The sequence below is a fragment of the Humulus lupulus genome, chromosome 7, assembly GCF_963169125.1.
Source record: "Humulus lupulus chromosome 7, drHumLupu1.1, whole genome shotgun sequence".
NCBI lineage: Eukaryota > Viridiplantae > Streptophyta > Magnoliopsida > Rosales > Cannabaceae > Humulus > Humulus lupulus.
The window spans coordinates 155,522,977-155,544,347 of NC_084799.1; the positions used below are offsets into that span (position 1 = coordinate 155,522,977).

Consider the following 21,371-nt stretch of genomic DNA (forward strand, 5'->3'; position numbering starts at 1 on the left):
TCTTCTTCTTTCTTTTTCTTTTTTTGATTTCTCAAATGCAAATACAAGAAACAAAGAATCAGAATTTGTGGAACTAGAACGATTCGAAAATAAGAACAACTTGGATTTCACAAAAGAGACTCAATGCAAATTCAGATTTCACAATAAGAACAAGAGAAACTCAATGCAAATTCGGATTTCACAATAAGAACAAGAGAAACTCAATGCAAATTCGGATTTCACAATACGAACAAGAGAAAATCAATGCGAATTCGAATTTCACAATAAAACAAGAGAAACTCAATGCAAATTCGGATTTCACAATAAGGACCCTAATTCACGATTTCAGAGAAAAAAGAATTATAGGGATTTTCAGAAACCCTAATTCAAATGCACGAATTGAACAAAGAAACGAAAAGAAAAACAAGGAAAAGGATAGGCCAAACCGTATGAACCTAGGCTCTGATACCAACTGATACGAACCACGCCAACAATTGTGACGAAACCCGAGCCAAATCTGGAAAAAAACAACCCAAGAACACTCGAATTTGGAATAGAAACCGCGACCTAATGCTTAGCAAAGCACGAACCTTGGTATGGTGAAGACACCACAAACGGGGATGGATTATCCGTTTGATAAGTCAGATTTGAACGCCACAAGGAAACCCTTGATAAGTTCGAAAAGTCTCTTCAAGAACTCAAGAAGAAAACTCACAATGTTTTTCATTCACGAAAACTATCTCAATTCCAAACCGTCCACAAGGCCTAATATTGCCGAAAATCATAAAGAGTGTTTTTAGACATATAAAAAACCCTAAAATGCGCATAATGAAAAAGTCCAAAACGACATGTCTTTGACTCCAACAAAGACTCTAATAAAACATGAAAATATAGTTCAAACTAAAACAAATAATTTACAAAGAAGCCAAATCTTAATGAAGCTCCTAAACTGAATCAACTTTGATGAGAAGCACAAGCCTTTGGTCACCCTCAGTAGTGAACTCGACCTCTTCCTGTTGTAGAATTCTCCGGACTAAGTTGTTAAGCTCTTCTTTGAATCTCCTAGCTCGCGCTGTCATCACCGGACCAACTGGAACTTGAATTGGATCGTTAGTCTTGATGTCCTCATCAAAAAATATATCTAACCATTAATAATTTGATTAATATACATAATATGTAGTATTATCATCCTGATATGAAAATAAACACATTATATGTTGTACATATTAATAATTTTTTATGTCTGGCATAATATTATATTAGGTATAATTACGAGAGATATCTATATTGCATATATGTTAAAATTTACCAAGAGAAAGGCAAGTCATGATCTCTCCATTTCATTAAGCCAACATTTTGAGGATAATAATTCTTCAATGGACCCCCCCGCTGAAATGGATAAATGGTAACTAACTCCCACTACAATATATGTTCCTCACACTAAATTACAACACATTAACTTTACTTCTCATCATGATACATACAAAGTTTAATGTTTTTTTTTTATTTTTTTATTTTGTATTTCATAATTGACAATTATATACCATCGTAAATATTTAATTTTGTTTTAAATGAGATATTCTTATATAAAAAATTTAAATGACATAATCCATAAAATAATAAAAAAAACCCAAGAAATCAACAAACAGTTATAGTTAACGGAATATGATAAAGTTGGTGGAGAAAAAAAATTATTAAACAAATAATTTGTTTTGTACACACTTTTAATTGTCATATTATTTATAATATAATGTTCAGATTAAATAATGTGACAAAGTATGTCACATATTGTAACATAATATATGTTACATCAAAATTTCGAGATTAAATAAATAGCTTCAAAATGTAGGCCTGAAAAAGTAAGCTCAAAAATAGCCTGGAGTAATTCAGTTGTAAGCACGCACAAATTGTACTAGAGAAAAGTCTGTCAAATTGCTTTCATTCAAAACTTTGAGGGAGTAGTAATAATAACAGTGACTCATGGATTAGGCAGATTTTAACTAGCTGAACCACGTAAAAAACCTCTGAATTCTTCTATTTTTTTCTACTTTCTTGTTTAGTGCTTTCATAATTAAGTTGACAAAAAACAGTGTCAACAGTTTGGCGCTTTCATTGAGAGCATTAAGCAAATCGTTGTATTGTTTAATCAAATCCTCCTGCACATCATCGATGGCTGTCATGAATATCCCCAGAAGTGGTGGGCGACCAATACCCCAAATCCTCGAGGAGCATACTCCTCAGACTGAGAACTATCCACGGAGGCTTAGGAAGCAGGCCATGGTAGATCAGAGCCCTAATGAGGGGAGTGCATTATCGGCCTCTAAGGGGCAACTTGTTCAAACCCCGAGACCCGACGAGGATATGTATTATAATCCTGAAAGATACATACCAATCGTGGAATTGGAGAATCGCATATTGCATGAACAGCTAGCTGAGGCTACACTTCGAGAATGAGGAATTGTCTAGGCAAGCGGGTGAAGTAAAGGCACCGCCCCGAAGGACCAGAGGACGTCCCCAAGGGACTATGGCTGCTAGAATGGGCAAGCAAAGGGCCAAGCAGCCTCAACCAAGGCCCATGACAAATACCAACAACATTCGTCCTGAGGGAAACACTCAAACTGCTGCCAGGGGAAATCCTAAGGGAAATGTATTTGCTGGAACTGGGAATAACCGAGCTCCTGCAGTAGCTTGGAATGAACAACCTGGAACCTGTGCGAGCCAATTCTTGATCTTACAGACCTAATAATGGAAGGCCACCGACATCAACAATAAGGCATCCGCCCTCTTCGATAAGACATCCATATCCAGCTCGAGAAGCACCCCAGCAAGCACCCAATGGGAACCGGGCAGGGGATCAGGCACCCTTGAGGCCTTCTCGGAGTGCTCGAAGTGGAAACCGAGATAGAAACCATAGAGCTCAACTTGAACAAGGGGCTGAACTGGGGCCCTGTGCGAGGCTCATCGAGGACATAGGGTACCTCAGCCAAAGTGAAGTCATATGATGAGATCACAAACAACTTGGGGAAGGGGGCAAGCAGAAAACCCACATTGTAACGATCGAGCCATGCACCAAAAACTAGAGAGGAATGTCAACTTCCTTAGTCAAGACCTCAGCTGGTCGGTAAGTGTGTACAACACCGAGCCCAGGAATAATGGGAATTATTAGAATGTTTATCCTGATCTCCGAGATCAACAGAATCAGAATTGGGGGTAGACTAACCCATCAATCACATATTTATGAACATAGTTAAATAACCGAAAAGAGCACTCGCAGCCAGTACACAGGAATTAGTATAACCCTGTACTAGAGCAAGGAATTAGAGCGTTTGCAAAAAATAACCAGCTACCACAAATGCAAGCTCAACCTTCAGTGGATTTGGTCCAAGAAAGGATCAACCAGCTTGAATGAGCATTCAAGCTCCTTCAAGAAGAATGAAATAAGGACAAGGCTGACAACTCTGACGAGGAGCTCGAGCCTTTTGCTCCCCACATATCAAACACTCCATTTCCTTATGGATATATGATATCCCGTGTGGCACCCTTCGATGGGACTTCTGACCCATATTGGCACGTGAGTATGTTTAACACAATAATTCGAGCCAACAACGTCGGATACGAGAAAAGGTGCATGCTCTTTCCGACCACACTCACTGAACCAACAAAAAACTAGTTCGACATGTTACGGACACACTTCATCTCATCATGGGAACAACTGACTAATGAGTTCAAGAAGCAATTCCAGGCCATAAACAGGAGATAGATACTTCTCCATTTATACAGTCTATACCGAACTCATTGATGCTCCGGGAGAACATTTTTGGTTGCAAACGAGAATCGGTTTCCTTTTAGAAGACCTGATCTAATGCGAAATCACAAATTTAAAAAGGATACCAATAAATTCTACAGATTCCATGGGGACATTGATCATACCACCGATGAATGCAGACAGCTAAAAGATGAGATTGAAGGTTTGATCTCGAGATGATACTTTGGGTAGTATGTTAGGAACAGGAATTCAGCCAAAGCTTTGTCTGGGCAGAGGGCATCCCCTATACAGCCTACCCAACAGAATACGACCCCATACGCAATGGAGGATAATTATCCTCCCCCGATTGAAGAGGAATATGTATTAACCATCGTTGGAGGACCGTATATCGCTTGGTCGAGCAGAACTGCCGAGAAAATATATGTCAACGAGCTCAAGACAGGGGATAAATCTCCCTACGAACCTAAACCCCGAGCTCTGAAACAGCAAAGGGTTAAAGCCCAACCCATTACATTCACAAAATAATACGCCTCACACATTAAGTTCCCCCATAATGACCCTTTGGTCATTACCTTCCAACTTGCCAATAAAAGGGTGCGCAGACCACCTTGGAAAAAATGGGACTCTCTGTGCGAGACTTGAAAGCCTGTGTGACGATGTTGTACATATTTTCATGGGAAGGAAAAGCCAGCACGAGATCTATTGAGCTCCCAGTAACCTTGGGAGACTATCCAGTCTCGAAAGCCAAGAGAATGGAGTTCATAGTGGTAGACACCCCTTCGCCCTACAATGTACTACTCGGGAGACCAGCCCTGATTGGACTGGGAGCAGTTTCATCTGTGAGGCTCCTAGCCATCAAATTCTCAATACCTAGTGCCGTTGGAACATTGAAAGGAGACCAGCTGGCCGCCCGAGAATGCTACAAGATCTCAATGAGGGGGAATGGCCAAACAAGTGCACAGGCACTTGTGGTCATCCAAGAAATAAGCGAGACAGTCAACGAGGTCGAAGAAGAGATCGACTCCAGGATTGAGGAGGATAGGGTCGATCTCAGATCGAAGAGCTCGAGGACATAGAGCTTGGTGAAAAGAATACCACAAGGGTGGTAAAGATAGGAAAGAACCTTCCAAAGATGCGAGAAAGAAATTAATCCGCTTCCTAAGGAACAATTAAGATGTGTTTTCATGGTCGCCCTTAGACCTGATTGGGATCAGCCCAAACATTATAAGCCATGCGCTCAACATAGACAAAGGATTCCCACCAAAAAAGCAAAAAAGAAGGCTCCAAGATGATGAAAGGAAGAAGGCCTTGAAAGAGGAGGTGGAAAGGCTGAAGTCAAATCGGTTTATCCAAGATGCTTTCTATCACGATTTGATAGCCAATCTTGTTTTAGTTCTAAAGCCCAATGGCAAGTGGAAAACATGCATTGATTATTCTGACCTCAATAAGGCATGTCCAAAGGATTGCTTTCGTCTACCTCGTATCAATCAGCTCGTAGATGCAACCGCGATTCATGGCATCATGTCGTTCATGGATGCGTATTCTGGATATAACTTGATTTCCATGCATGCACCAGATTAGGAAGATAGGAGCTTTATGACCGATAAAGGTTTAAACTGCTATAATGTGATGCCTTTCAGACTCAAAAACATCGGGGCCACATATCAAAGATTGGTAAACAGGATGTTTGTCGAGCAAATAGGGAACAACATGGAGGTTTATGTGGATGACATGCTGGTCAAGTCCATACATAACTGTAACCATGTTGATGATCTCGGAGAATGCATCGCTATACTGCAAAAAATACAAAGACTTAACCCACAAAATGCTCATTTGGAGTATCCTTGGGAAAGTTTCTAGGATTCATAGTACATGCTCGGGGCATAGAGGCAAAACTTGGATAAGATAAAGGCATTAATCGATATACCCTCACCTCGAAAACATAAAAAAATGTCCACAGTTTAAATAGATGAATGGTGGCCTTAAGTAGGTTCATATCGAAGTCTACAAGTAAATGACATCCATTCAGTAATCTTTCGAGAGGGGGCAAGAAATTTGAATAGTCATATGAATGTGAGCTCGCTTTTCAAGCCCTCAAAAATAACCTCGCCAAACCACCAATCTTATCCAAACCAATCATAGGAGAAGTGTTGTACTTATACCTCGCCACAACTGAGCATAAGAAGATACAAAAACCTGTTTACTATGTTAATAAAAGGTTATGGGGGGCAGATTCGAGAAATCCATTAATGGAAAAGCTAGCCTTGTGCTTGATACATGCATCTCAAAAGCTTTGACCTTACTTCAAGGAACATCCTATACACATATTGACAGATTAGCCATTAAGACAGGTATTGTCGAAATGGGCGGTCGAAATCACACAATTCAAGATTACTTATCACCCAAGAATGAAGATCAAAGGACAAGCCTTAGCATATTTCATAGTTGAATCCACGGGAATCACGATTGAGGACGTCATAAACCCAGCCCGCGTGCTGTGGAGACTTTATGTCGATGGATCTTCAAATGAGAACAGATCAGGGGCAGGAATTATCTTAATTACTACAATTGGAAATCATTTCAAGTTAGCCATAGGTTTTGGCTTCAAGGAATAAGATAACGAGGATGAATACGAAGCAGTATTAGCAAGACTTCGGATAGCTTCTATAACATTCCAAAAATGCTTATAAGGTTTAATCCTTTCACAACAAGAAAAAATACTTTCAATAAGACCGAAAAAGTATTATCAAATATCTACCATAACACTTTTTTATGTGTTAACAAAAGCGGTGTTATAGTAGGTCGGGGCACTTTGCATAACACTTTTCCATAGTTATAAACGTGTTATGTTATAACCTACGATAACACTTTTGTTGTGTTATTTTAATAGTTAGATAAGTATTTCATTATTCTGTTTATAAATAGATTATATAACATTTTTTGTACTTATAAAGTAGTGTTATGATACAATTTATAATAACACACTTTCTGCATTATAGAAAATAGTTTGCATAACAATTTTATGCTTATAAACCAGTGTTATTGTAAAAGATACAATAACACAATTTTTTTGTATTATTCTAATATTTGGATAAGCTTGAATTATTATTATATAAACATGTACATTATAATTATTTTTATTGCTTTAATTCAAACCCACGTCATTTAATATTCTTAAGACACCCTTAACATTGTTCAAATATATTTTTGATTACCAATTATACGGTTCATAACACATATAACCAAATAATTGTGTCAAAATACATTCAAGATTATCTATAAAACAATCTAAAAGTCATAAGATATTCAACACTGCCTAATTAACATAAACAAAACATTCTCACAATAGTCAACAAAATAGTCTTAAACAGTTACATATTCAAAAGTAAAAGTAGGAATTCATGATCTTCCAAATGTAAGCACACCAAAGCCTTCCAAATCAAATTTTCTTTTGCACTTCACTTGTTGAATCTGGTAAATAAAACATAAAAGAAAAACTAATGAGGTCATGAAATATCATATCATTCATAGTGAGAGACAGAATATGGAAGTTATATGGAAACTGAAAGAAATCATCCTATTCATAATTACTACTAAGCTGAAAAGTATGACAATATATACAGTGTGGTTATGAGGGAAATGTAAAGATTTCATGCTCAAAATCATGAATAAAGTGTCCAACTAAGATACAGGTAATAATTTACATAGAAAACCCAAAAACTTTCCTCTTTCAGACACAAAAAACGAGAGAATAAAATTAATACAACAAAAAATTTAACCGACAAAACATAACAAATCATGTAATCAAGCACCACAAGCTTTAAAGTTGGAAAACCAAGAATATAACAAAACCTCCTTAAATCAATGCAACTAATGGCAATCATATGCAAATTAGACATATTTTTCCACCAAAGTCTCAATTTTTCACTCCATTAAACAAATCTCAAAAATAAAATAAAAAAACTACAGATATAAACAAAAATAAATCTATAGATCATATTTATTAATCAACAAAAACAAAAACTAACTACTAATCTCATATATTTATCAACTGCAAATCATATATATAAATAAATACATATATATACCACAAAATTAAAACTAGTTTTGGGTGATTTTCTTCGTAGTAGCAGATCAGAGAGAGAGAGAGAAAAAATAAAGTTAAAACTAAAATAAAATGAATAAAACAAAAAAAAACACACATATATAGCATTGATCAGCCATATTAGACACTCAATGTATACACATGAGGCAACTTTTTTAGAAGAGAAAAGAAATTGTACAACTTAAAAAAAAATCAAGCAAACTCGCAAGAAATTCATAAAGAATTGCATTTTAACAATAATCATGCATCCCAAAATTATTTAGAACTAGGAGTTGCATATATATATTAAGTATTTGTTGCATTTGATATGTCTGGACTTATAATTGAAGTCATATAACTCAACAACCATCAGAAGAGCTTCAAATGTATTAGAACATGAATTCAAATGTGAACCGTAAAAGTTTAAATCAATATTGACTAAACCGTAACTAATTTGGCCAAAAGAAGTTAATATTTTTTGGAAAGAGTGGTGATATAGACAATGTAGCACCTGCAGATCACTACCAACAAGAGATATATTAACTAGAGAAATGCAATACATCCATGCACAAGATACAAAATTCCTATGGGCCTATGGAACAACGACTTGGACCTCAATAGGACATACCCCCTTCTCATTGGCTTACGGTTGCAAAGATATGCTACCTATTGAGGTCAAACACCCAACAATCAGACACGAAGCATACGACCAGACCTCAAACCAATCCTAGCTCGAAGAAACTCTAGACCTAATTGAAGAGAGATGAGACGAAGCCCAACTTAAGAATGTTGCATACGAGCAATGGGGTATGAGATACTTCAACAAGAACGTTCGAGACAAAAAATTTGGATTGGGAGATTTGGTGCTCAGACGAGTTTTTTTGACGACACGAGACCCCTTGGCAGGAATGCTCAGGCCTAAAGATTTTAGATACTATGCATAAAGATTTTGAGAAAGAGATTTAAGCATAAAATATAAACTACCATTAAAATATAAATAACTCAAACATCAAGTTATAATAATCTTTGGCCAAAGAGCATCAAAAATGGTTAATTACAAAATATAATATAAGGGTCGCAACCCTTGTAGAAACATGGATCATTTCTGGCTAGCAGAAGCAGATTTAGCTTCTTCACCATTCTCCTCTTCATCGAAACCATTCAAGGTAGTACAAGTTACCTCCTCCTTGGCCAACTGAGCCTTCAACTTGGTTAGGAACTCCTCCTCCTTATCCAAAAGGAATGAGGTGTCCATATTAGGGTTCAGCGACCTAATCCTATACATGGCCCGGTCGGTGGCCCACTCCTTCTTGGCCTTGAATTCCTCGAGCATGCATTTCTTCTTCTCCTTCAGGCGATGGATCTCGGCCTTGGTGGCGTCGAAGTTAGATGTCCTTGTGTCAATCTTGGCCTACAAATGATTAGCATTGACATCGGAAGAAGCGAGTTTCGTCGGGGAAGCTTTCAAGGCATCCTCGACTTTGGTTTTGGCCTCCCAGGTCTCTCGGAGCGAAGTTTCAGCTCGGGCTTGGGTCTCCTTTGCCTCCTTGAGAAAACCATCAACTTTAGTCTAGGCTCCCTTGACCTCCTTTAGGTGTTCCTCGACTCGGATTCGAGCCTGGTGGGCGTTGTTTTATGAAGGTCTCGGCAGCAGCTATTTTCGAGGAGAGAAGGGAGCCCTGGCGTATGAAACCAAGGAGAGTCTTAAAGAAAATACTGTAGCAGTTAGATATATAAACAAATAATCGTGAAAATAAAATTTAAGTAAAGTAGACTTACAGAAACCACGAGCTCCATAGTCTTTTTGAAGAGAACCATTGTGTTATCTCCCTTTAGAAACTTCCATACGTTAGCATCGAGGTTGCTGCATGATTAGTCTGCTCGGGATAGCAAGTATGCGCATAAGTCAGCCTCTAGGCTCTCAGCCACATTTTTCAAGGGGTACTCTGGCATGTGCAGCACGACACAAAACTTCGCACCATGGTCAGAGTCAGGACACCTGTGCGTTTTAGGGTCGAAAAGTCTATGCCCTTCTTGGGTTTGTCCCCAGCGGGGACTAGGCAAGGAGGAGGAAGAGGGGTCTTCTTTCTCTAAGGAGAAGGCATGACAGTTTGATGCTCATTTGTTGCTGTCTTTGAGGTCACGAGAGAGGCATCCTTGGCCACCTGCGTAACGACAGGAATGTGGGCCTTGGGCTCGTTGGGGGCAGCCTTCGAGGTCGCCAAGAGAGGGTCCTCAGTAACCCTCACGGCCTTCGAAGGATGGATGCCCTTCTTTGAGGTGGCGCGTCCCTTCTTACTGCCTTGGGCCTTGGGAGGCATCCCAATGATATTGTCCAGATCAGAATCCATCTCACCTGAAAAAGAGAACAAAGATCGTTATGTTAAGAAAAGAGAACTTATAAAACTTTAACAATGAGCTCAAACTTAGGGACCAAGACATCCCCTATCTTCAGAAGAGGCTAAGGGAGTCCCCTTCCTAAAAGTAGGGGAGATCCTTGAAAGGTCCCTATAGTCGTTTGTCATGTACTGGATGACTATCCCATCCAGAACCTCGTTTAGACTATAGATCGTTTGGTGTCTCCCCAACCAACTATCAAACCTATGTACTTTAATATCTACCCCTGACTAGATCATATAATTATTTTGGGGATCATTAAATAAGACTATGACGTTGGGTTCCTGTCTAAGCAGGGTCGGAGACCATTTTGATAGGTCAAGCCCAACTTTACCTTCTTTAGACGAGCTCATGGATGTCTCGTCTTGTCCTTCATTACCGGACGCGTGATCTCGAACTCATGTGCTTCCCCCTAGCAAGAAGCTTGGCTATTGGAATTGTGATATCTTCCCACCTCATGTACTTGTGAATTCCCGAGTCATCTGTGGACTCACCCTCACCAAGAAGGACACAAAGCTGGAGCTTGTCCTCATGAAGGAGGTAGTTGAGGGATCTCCGACCATAAGGATGTTTTCCCTATGGTCCTTCATGGCCTCTGTAGGTTGTGGGCGGTGATAATTGGCGACAAGAAAAGATTGAATGAGCATTTTTATCTCAAATGGAAAATAGAGATCAAAGAACCATAACAAGATACTTACGAATCCGTTGAAACGAGTAGAAATGGGAGGGAGCGAGATCGTCTGTGCAGAAGAAGATGGTCTTGAAGTTGGGAGGATGGTTAAGGATATCCTCGAACAACCGTCTCTCCTTCAGGTAGCTCGACAGATAATAAAACTCGTCTCCATCATGACCTTGAGAAGGGTTGCTCTTGAGGCAGAAGAGATATACAATCTCCCATGTCGAAGGCCCGTACCATTTCATCTCATGGTATAAGGATCTAAGAGCGGTCAAGACACTCTGGAACAGGGCGATGCCAGCATAGTCCATGAAGTACCAAAAATAATCCATTAGAGGCAGTAAAGCCCCAGCTGACATGTATTCGCGACTCCAGGCCGCGAGCTTAACCTTCCTCTCAGGGTTGTCTTTGACAGGAGAAAAGAAACCCCTCTCTTTGGAGCTGATTGGTCAGCACATTAGCTTACCAGATAGCTTTAACCCATGGCAAGACAGCAGCTTTGAAATCTTCTGGGTCGAGGTGATTAAACTTTGGTAAGGTTCAACCTCGAAGAAGGAGCTCTCCAAGTGTGGATGGTCAGTTTGATGAACCCTCCATGAGACTAAATGAGAGTTCCCTGGGAGAATAAGCTATGGTGACCCTACACTTGGGATCTAAAGGGATTGGTCAAATCTTAGGATCCGGATCAGGATAAATGGAAAACCAAAGCCTCTTCCTTTTTACCTCTTTGACCTCCTCAATCTGACGTCGAAAGTGAGCTCGGATCTCTTCCTTTTCGAGACATTCTTTGGATCTATTGTTTGTTTTGAGTAAAAGGTGACTCAGGTTGAGGAGACGGTGGGTGATAAGGGATCGCCAGCGTGGGCCCCCACCGATTCTCTGAAAACTGTGACATCTAAGAAGAAAGAAAAAGGTGAGGGCCCATTATTTAAAAAGATTGGAAAAGAATAAATATTGATCCTCAAGTTTACAAGCTAGAGATAACAAGATTTCCTTATTTGAGCCTGAAGGCTCAAAATGGCGAGATTAACATAAATGTCAGGACCAAACTATTAAAATGTTTGGAGCATCGATAGTGTACCCTCGCGAGAGTGGGGTGGTTACTATCAGTTTGAGAGTATCACAAATTCCTAGGAAAAAAGTGGGCAATTACCCAAAATGGATATATTATCAAGATACGTGCGTTAAAACCTTAATTCAAACCCCTTTTCCTTAAGCTACACGAAACCTAAAAGCCAATAGCCCCATAACATAAAAAAAAAGGTTCCATTTTCATTGGTTTTTACTAAACCTTGAGCCTAAATAGATTTTAGAAAATACAGTAAGTAATAGTGAGATTTACATGTAAAATACGAAGAATAGTTTGGAAAACTTACATGTTGGGAGTTGATGAAAAAACCATAGAGTTGACTGATAGTGACGATTCATAGAGATCCTCGAAAACACGCATTCGAATGGGGATCGAGTAGGGAATCGGAGGATTCCTAATATGTTTGGTTTTTTCTTAGAAAACATACAAGGCTCTGGTTCGTGTTTTCTTTAATGGAAAATAAAATTCAAAAGTGAAAGAAATGGGGAAGAAGGGAGTATATATATAGGCAAGAGGAATAGTATAGGTCGGGTGGATCTGAACCCTTGATCACGTTTGATTTCAAAAAGCTGATGGAAAAAAGAGAATAGGTTAGGATGTGTGTAGGTAAAAGGGTACTCAAGTACTCTTGGTAAAAAATTTCCTGGTGACACATGTCCACACACGAGTGTTGTAGGAGGGCTCGTTTTTTGAAAGTGAAGTTCAAAAGATTCCTTCTCAGAAGATTCAAACAAACACATTTGAGGGGGAAAAATGTTACACAAAAATTTCGAGATTAAATAAATAGCCTAGAAATGTAGGAAAAAAAGAGTAAGCTCGAAAATAAAAAGTGTTAGCAGTACACTTGTATAGTTTGACACACGATTCTAGATCTGTTACTAGCGTTCGAGCAGGAGTCGTAGCGTTCAAGCTGGAGCTGCAGGCTCGAAGACACCAACCTTCTCCAAGGAAAGTATTCGACCAAATTAGTGGATGGGGAGCAGGTTACAACTAGAATGATGAGCTCGAAGATTGGCCAGTCTAAAAAGCGCGTCAACACAACGATTGAGCTCAATGACGCATTTGTTACACGAAAAGGCTGTTAGGAAATCACTATTTCCTAGGGATTCATTATTACCATTTATTAAACCCTTTTTATCATGGGATATTATGTAATTGTTGCATTTAACGTATTTATTTCAAATTTGAATGCCTGATTGTAGCTTCCCTAAGTTGGGGGAAGATATCCTTACAACCAGGTCTATAAATATCTCAGAGTAATTCATTTGTAGGCACGTACAAATTGTACTGGAGAAAACTTTGCCAAATAGCTTTCATTCAAAGCTTTGAGAGAGTAGCGATAATAAGAGTGACTCATTGACTAGGCAGATTGTAACTGCTGAACCACATAAAAATCCTATGAATTCTTCTATTTTTTCTATATTCTTGTTTAATGCTCTTCATAATTAAATTGACCAAAAACTACGTCAACAATATATATGAGACTTACATTTTTGGATAGTGCGAATATCAAAATGTGTAAAATATTTGGGGTTACAAAAATAGTTACAAATTTGTAACTCCCTAATGTTACCCAATAAGGTGTAGATTTGATGTTACACATTTTGATTTGAATTTGTCAAAGTCATAAGTTACATGGCTGTTGGAGACATGATTTTAACCCCCATAATGCGTTTGGAGGTTACAAAGTCATGCGGGAAGAGTGTAGAACCGTTTGGAAAAATTGCACAAAAAAATATGCTGAAAATGAGCTATGGCCATGACCACAAGTGTTCCTGGCTGTGGCCTGGGGAGCAAAGGCTCATGGCCGTAGCCAGGAATAGCTATGGCCTCGGCCAGTGAAGATGACAGCCAAAGCCATTTTTCCATTTCCACTTTGAATAGTTCTAACAACAGATGTAACTCCCAAAACTCCTTTTTCATTCCATAAACTCCAATCAAACATTGGCAACAACCATGGGGGTTCGTGGAATTTGAAATTCATAGGGTATCTCAAAACTCTACGAATAGGAGCCAATTGCTCATTTGTAAGACATACCAATTTCTATCAACTAGAGAACTTGTCTAAAATTCACCATAGAGGCTTGTTTATTCCATACAGCTATTTCCCATTGTGAGAGTTCCCTTAGCGCTTGAGATAAGGGGAAATAAGCATTTGGACAAAGGTTGTAAACCTTATTGAAGTTGGTGATCCCCAATGCTCTTCACTTTGGTCATGTGAGTGAGAGTTTGGTTTATTGTTCTTATTCTTCCTTTTTATACTATTGCTTTTCCATATCTTTCTCTTATTTTCTATATACACCGTTGTTTGTATCTTTTGTTTTAGAGTTGTAATATCTTCTACATCTTTCATCTACTACTTCTAGTTTATTTGTATCTATTTTATAGAGTTTTATATTCTATTATTCTCTTCATCTACAGATTTCTACAATTACTTGTATTTTTTTGTTATTGAGTTGAAATCTTATTAAATCAATCATCTTGTCATTTGTATTATTTTTCTTAGAGTTGTAAGAGTCTTATATTTTCCATTGAGGCAATACATATATATATATATCTAACATTCAAAAGTTACCCCTTATTTGTTTCAATGGATGGTGAGACCATCAAGATCATGAACAAAGACCTAGTCAGGTTGGATAAGTTTGATGGATCAAATTTTACTAGGTGACAAGACAAGGTGAGATTCCTCTTGACCACTCTCAAGATCGCCTACATCCTAGAGTCCACCCTTGAACCTCTCCCGGTGCCATTCGACAAAGACACTACCATGGTGGTGGAGAAAGGAAGGAAGAGAGAGTAGGAGAATCTTCTTTGTAGGGGTCATATCCTCAATGCCATATCTGATAGGCTCTATGAACTCTATACGGAGACCAAGTCTACAAAGGAGATTCGGGATGCACTTGAGACAAAATTCAAGTCGGAAGAAGAAAGTGTTGGGGTATTATGCCCTAATTAAAACCCAAATTCTTTGTAATCTCATTTTATTATCAATAAAAGAATAGAAATCATTTTTTGACTTGGTTAATCACTTTGCTCACATGTTTTATTTTCATGATTATTTCTTTAATATAAACTTCTATTAAATCCCAAGCATATAGCTAATCTTATTTATAGTGACGTAATCACAGTGGAATATAAATATGATTATATGTTCAAAATAAGTTAGTCAGTGCACCGGATTTACACTGACTTGCCAATCTACGATATGATCTACTTACACATTACAGTGTTATGTTCTTTCCAGAACATTAGCAAAGTAGATAAGATCGAATGTATTAGTCACAACGGACAGGACCGATATTGACAGTTGATAAGATAAGTAAACATACCATTATTATCTATTCTAGTCATATCATATAGTTGACCACAGGTCAATTCAATCTCAATTATGAGTGGTTAGTATTCTAACTGATTATATTATTTGAGTTCTTTGACTTGTCCGTTACCAGCTTACCCTACGGACTAGCCCATAATTACATCTTGGGAACTCGGTAGTATAATTGAGTGGGAGTGTTAATCATAGATATGAACATCTATAGCTTCTGATGGACAAGTGAAACGATGGTTTCCTTTTAGTTTAGTTCAAGGTGTTAAATGATAGAGATCTCATTTCAGTAATATAATTAGTTTACTTAAATATCATTTACAAGAAACTAAGTATTTTAAGAAAAAAATAAAATGAGGGGTAAAACGGTATTTTAGTCCTATCTCATTGTAGACCGTCTATAGAGGATTGAGTGACAATTATGGTTGTAACAATGGATAATTAATAGTGTATCTATATTTGTTATAGAGCGTTCTATGAATTCAAGAGTGCAATTCCGAGTCTATAGTGGAGTCATGAGGAATTAATAAGTTAGTAAATTTATTTGTTAGATTTATGATAACTTATTGGAGCTTGATTTCATAGGCCCATGGTCCCCATTGTACCTTGGATAAAATCATCTAGATAGTCTCAATTAATTTATTTAATTATCAATTAGAATTATCAAAGTGGACCGGTCAATTTTGGATAGTTTCACAGAGTTATGTAATTTTGATAAGAAAAGAGAAATTATGGCAGATTTATTAATTAAGATAAATTGGTATCTAAATTAATAAATAAATTTAAATCAAGGTTCAAATTATAAATAATTAATTTGATAAAGGATTTAAATAATTATTTAATTAATAAAATCAATAGAAAATAATACAGGCCTTGATTTTAAGTCCAATGGGCTTATAATCAAATGGGAAATTTCACGGGCCTATAGCCCTTGATAATTTCTACCTAGGGCTTCAAAATGACTATTATTTTATTGATTTTTTAATTAAATTAAATGGACTAATTGATTCTATAAAAGGAGTGCTTAGAGAGAAGTCAAAATATAAGTTTAATCACTGGTTTTCTAATAGTTTTAGATTCTCTCTAAACACAAGTCCTTTTCTAAGCCTCTTTGTTATTTTCTCTTCTTCTCTCTATATCTATCTCATGTGTTGAGAATTGCCCACACTAGTCTAGGTGGTTCTAAGGATACATTGGAAGATTGTGAAGAAAATAGAAGATCGGTTCAGTTTCTTGATAATACTCTGCGATAGAGAGGATACAAGAGTTAGAGAAACTGAAGGAAGGACTGTTTCATTCCACTGCGTATATTGTAAGTATTCTTGTCTTTGTTTCTCTTTGAATTCAATTTTAGAAACATGTTTTAGGCTATCTCGTATTAATTTGTTTAATATTAGATATACATGAAAATAAATAAAGATCCTGTATAAAGTTTTCCCAACAGAAAGTACCAAAAAGTTTTTCATTTCTCAATACATTGATTTCAAATTTTTTGGTGATAAAACTATTATTCCTAAAATTTGTGAGCTTCAAATAATTGTTAACAAATTGAAAATTTTGAAGATTGAGCTTCCCGAGGCCTTTCAAGTTGGTGCAATAGTTGCAAAATTACCATCAACTTGGAGGAGCTATAAGAAAAGAATCCTTCATGAAAATGAGGATTATTCTTTGGAGGAAATACAAAAAAAAAATCGAATCGAGGAGAAATCAATATGTAACGACCCAAAATCACTAATAAGGCTTAAGGGCCTTGATTAGTGTGCCGAGAAGGCATAATTCATTTATGTATGATTTAATGATTTAATGCATGATTATACATGGATACGTGAAATGCATGTTTATGAGAATTAAATATGCATGTGAGCCCTGTTTAGCTTTTAAGGGCGTATTTGTAATTTTGTCCCGTTGAGGGCATAATTGTGATTATATGTGATAAATTGTGGAGACCACATTATTATTAGGATATATTTGCAGTGTATGGCTCGAGATAGTCCTAGTGAGCAAATTGGCAAAATAGTCACGATGAGGATTTATACCCAGCTTGGGGGAGCCTGGGGTATTTTCGAGAATTTAGAAAATATATTGGGGATTATTAGACATTGGATAAATAATTAGAAGTTAATTGGAAGATGGGATTAATTAATAAATGTTAGGAATATTTGAGGAATTAGCGGGAATTGGGAGCAATGACCATTATACCCTTAGATTGACTAACGGATGAAGTATTGTGTGGGAGGGAAAATTGGTCTTTTCCATAAAGGGATATATTGAGATTTACTTAGGATTAAAACAGAATGAAGTAAATCCTCCCTGCCCCTTCTCTCTCACATACTCCTCTCTCTCACTCACTCTTGTGTTGGGGCTTTGAATTAGCAGAAGGAAACTAAGCTTTGATTGAGTCTAGAAGTTGACAAGAATAATCTGGGAAGTCTGGGAATCTAAGCTCAAGGATGGGAGGATTGAAGCAGAGGATTTAGCTGCCATTGTGGTTAGGTTTTAGACCTTTAAGTTTGTTAAGTTTTAGTTGAGTTTGATTTCTGAATTTAGGTTTTTGGATGAAATTTTAAGGAATTAAACTTGGGAATTTGAGGAATTGAAGCTTGGAGTGCAATTAGAGACAACCTAGGGTCGAATTCCTCTCTAAAAGTAAGGATTCCTTCAATCTTCTAAGAAGTTTTCTAGTTTTTAGTTAGTGTTCTTGAGCCTCAAAGCTTAGTTTTGATTAATGTGTTTGGTGAGGTTTTTAGCTAAGTTTTTGATGTTATTAGGTTGTTTGGGTGAGTTATAGTGATTTATTTATTCAAATTTGTGTTTGGCTGATGATTGGGGGGAAATTTTTGAGCTTTCGCTTGGGGAGATTCGAAGACAGAAACCCAGAAAATCACATTTCTGGTAGTAGAGCTGTAGCACTAGGTTGGGAGCGCTACAGCGCTAGGCAGCGCTTTTGGGGGCTAGTGTCTCTAACTCTAGCGCTGTAGTGCCTAATAGGTAGTGCTGTAGTGCTACTCATCTTTCAGAACTTGGTTTTTGGGTAATTTTTTAGGGTTTTGCTCAGGGGCTCAGGGGACGGTTTCACAATTTTTTTTGGTGGAGTTAGAGGACCTGAGAGCGCAAGTTTGGTCCCAAGATTGTTCTTTGGAATTTAAACTCATCGAAATACCATTTATGTATTGTCGCTAGGTTTTTTGCCAAGTCTTGGAGCTAAGGATCGTGCTTGGAACCATTTCACCTTCTTCGCTCATAAATTAAAGGTAAGAAAACTGCACCCGTTTGTGTGGCTATGTTTGGAATAAGGTTCCCTATATTTGGATACAAATGTTGTATGATTATGATACGTCGTGTGAGCCTGAAATAAAAAGCCTAAGAGTGTCCAGACTGATATTTGCTCACAGGACGTGGCCGACCATTGAGAGCTAAGGTTAGCTAGATGATCACTGAGCTTGGTCTAAGCGAGCCGGAGTCAGTGGGTTAAATAGAGGGTGCGACCTAGGGGCGTCGACCCTGAGTATTGTATGCTAATTATTGATATGTTTACCATTGCTAATCTATTGCTTATTGCTTGTTAAATACTTAAATGAATGACTTTTGAATAATTGATTATCCTCTCTAATTAGATGATCGTTATGACATGCTGAATAATTGCTTAATTGTGCTTATGGATCATTTGATTGTCTGTATTATTCATGCTATGCTTTATGGTTTTCTTGCTAGGCCTTGGCTCATGGGTGCTACGTGGTGTAGGTAAAGGTAAGAGTAAGGTAGACCAATCCCGATTTGGAGAGCTCTGGGGGCGAAATGTACATAGTAAGTAGCTCGTCCGCCACGGTCGAGGGAAGGACCAGATCCATAGAAGGCCAAATAGTGGATGAGTATGATTATCGCTATCCTAGATTTCATGAGGGTAGAAGGTAATGACCTGGTGGCCTGTGCCACATATATGTTGAGAGAGAATGCCAGTATTTGGTGGGAACTGGCATCACAGAATAGAGATGTTACTACTCTAGGTTGGGATGGATTCAAGGACTTCTTCAGCCAAAAGTACTACAACGTTGCCGTCAGGGCAGCGAAAGTAAATGAGTTTGTGGGCTTAGATCAGGGTACCATGACAGTTACAAAATACGCTCTGAATTTTTATAGGCTTGTGAAGTTTGCACCAGACTTAGTGCCTATTGATGTAGCTAGCCAGGACAGATTTATCAGAGGGCTTAATGCTATGATAGCCCAGGATGTAAGAATTACAATAGAACTTGGGGGATGACTTATGCCTAGGCTGTTGAGAAGGCTCTTACCACTGAGGAGGCGAAAAACAAGATTTGGAAGGAGAATGATGCGAGACGGGAGGTTCGCAGGACGGTGCCTCCATATTTAGGTTCTGGTAAGGGCAGAGGCCCCAATGATCTGAAGAGGAAGACCCCTGACACATCGACCACTGTTAGTCCTGATAAGAGGGGTCGGGATGTTCAGGGTGGCCCCTAGGGAGGCAGTGACACATGGATGAGCTACCCAAAGTAAACGAGGTGCAGAAGACGCCATCCGGGCGAATGTCGGACCAAGGCCTATTATGTGTGCGGGGTGGTGGGACACCTCAAGAAGGACTACCTCATAGTGAAGAAAGGAGAAGCAGGGAAGGTGGAGAGCTTGACTCCAACTCAAGTGTTAACCTTGACATAGGCCGAGGCTAGTCCCTCGGTGGTGATAGGTCAGCTTTCTAGGACTGGCTCTACTAATACCGTGTTGATTGACTTCGTTGGTACACATTCATTTGTTTCTAGTAAGGTGATTGATATAATGTGTAGACCTAGTGAATTCTGTACTACGAGGTTCGAGACTATATTGCCTACAGGGGAAGTGGTAGTGTCTAGGAGATGGAGTGCTGCTAGTGGTGGTAGATGGTAGGGAGATGTCAGTGGACTTAATTGAGTTAGGTATGGAGGATTTTGACATGATTATAGGGATGGATTGGTTGGTCAGATATAGGGCTACCATTGATTGCTGGAAGAAGATGGTGACTTTTGAGCCTGAGGGAGAGGATCCCTTTGTGTTCTTGGGTGCGGTATGTGGACCCCGCATACCCTTGATATCAGCGCTAAGAGCTAGGGACCTATTACAGGGAGGATGTATAGGTTTCCTGGCTAGTGTGGTATATACTACCAGAGTGTTTCTAATAGGGCCGGGAGAGACCTGATTAGTTCGTGAGTTCTTGGATGTGTTTACTGGGGCTGCCGCCACACAAGGAGATTCAGTTTGTTATTGAGTTCGCATCGGGGACAAAGCCAATGTCGAGGGCACCATATACGATGGCACCAGAAGAACTGAAGGAATTGAAGACACAGTTATAGGAGCTTCTTGATTTAGGGTTCATCAGTCCTAGCTACTTGCCATGGGGTGCTTCGGTTTTGTTTGTAAAGAAGAAGGACGAGACACTAAGGATGTGTATTGACTACACGGAGTTGAAAAATTTGACTATTAAGAATAAGTATCCTCTACCAAGGATCGAGGACTTGTTTGATTAGGTATAGGGAAAGACTGTATTCTCAAAGATTGTTCTTCGATTTGGTTATCAGCAGCTGAGGATCAAGGATGAGGATATACCAAAGATGGCCTTCGGAATGAGTTATGGGCACTATGAGTATCTGGTCATGTATTTTGGTTTGACCAATGACCCAGCAGCCTTCATGGACCTAATGAACAGACTGTTCAAGGACTTCTTGGATTAGTTTGTGATTGTCTTCATCGACGACATCCTAATGTACTCCAGTTCAGAGGCAGAGCACGAGCAACATCTTTGATAGGTTTTGTAGAGGTTGAGAGAGCACCGGTTATATGCCAAGTTTAAGAAGAGTGAGTTTTGGCTACCAGAAGTGACATTCCTTGGACATATTTTTGGTGAGGATGGGATTAAGGTGGATCCATCTAAGGTGGAGGCAGTGAAAGATTGGCCGAGGCCAAGGAAAGCTCAGAGGTTAGAAGTTTCCTCGGATTAGCGGGTTACTATAGATGGTTTGTGGAAGGGTTCTCGAAGATTGTTGCACCGATGACAGAATTGACATG

The 21,371-nt window shown here is 38.6% G+C and overlaps 1 protein-coding gene across 1 annotated transcript in view; it reads right to left on the reverse strand.

Moving 5' to 3' along the window:
* Positions 1 to 8,928: 8,928 nt before the first annotated feature.
* Positions 8,929 to 21,371, reverse strand: part of LOC133792311 (uncharacterized) — a 41,193-nt gene continuing 28,750 nt past the window's right edge. The window contains exon 3 of the mRNA XM_062230215.1: positions 8,929 to 9,240. Within this exon, the coding sequence (XP_062086199.1) occupies positions 8,929 to 9,240 (312 nt within the window). The remainder of the gene's footprint in view (positions 9,241 to 21,371) is intronic.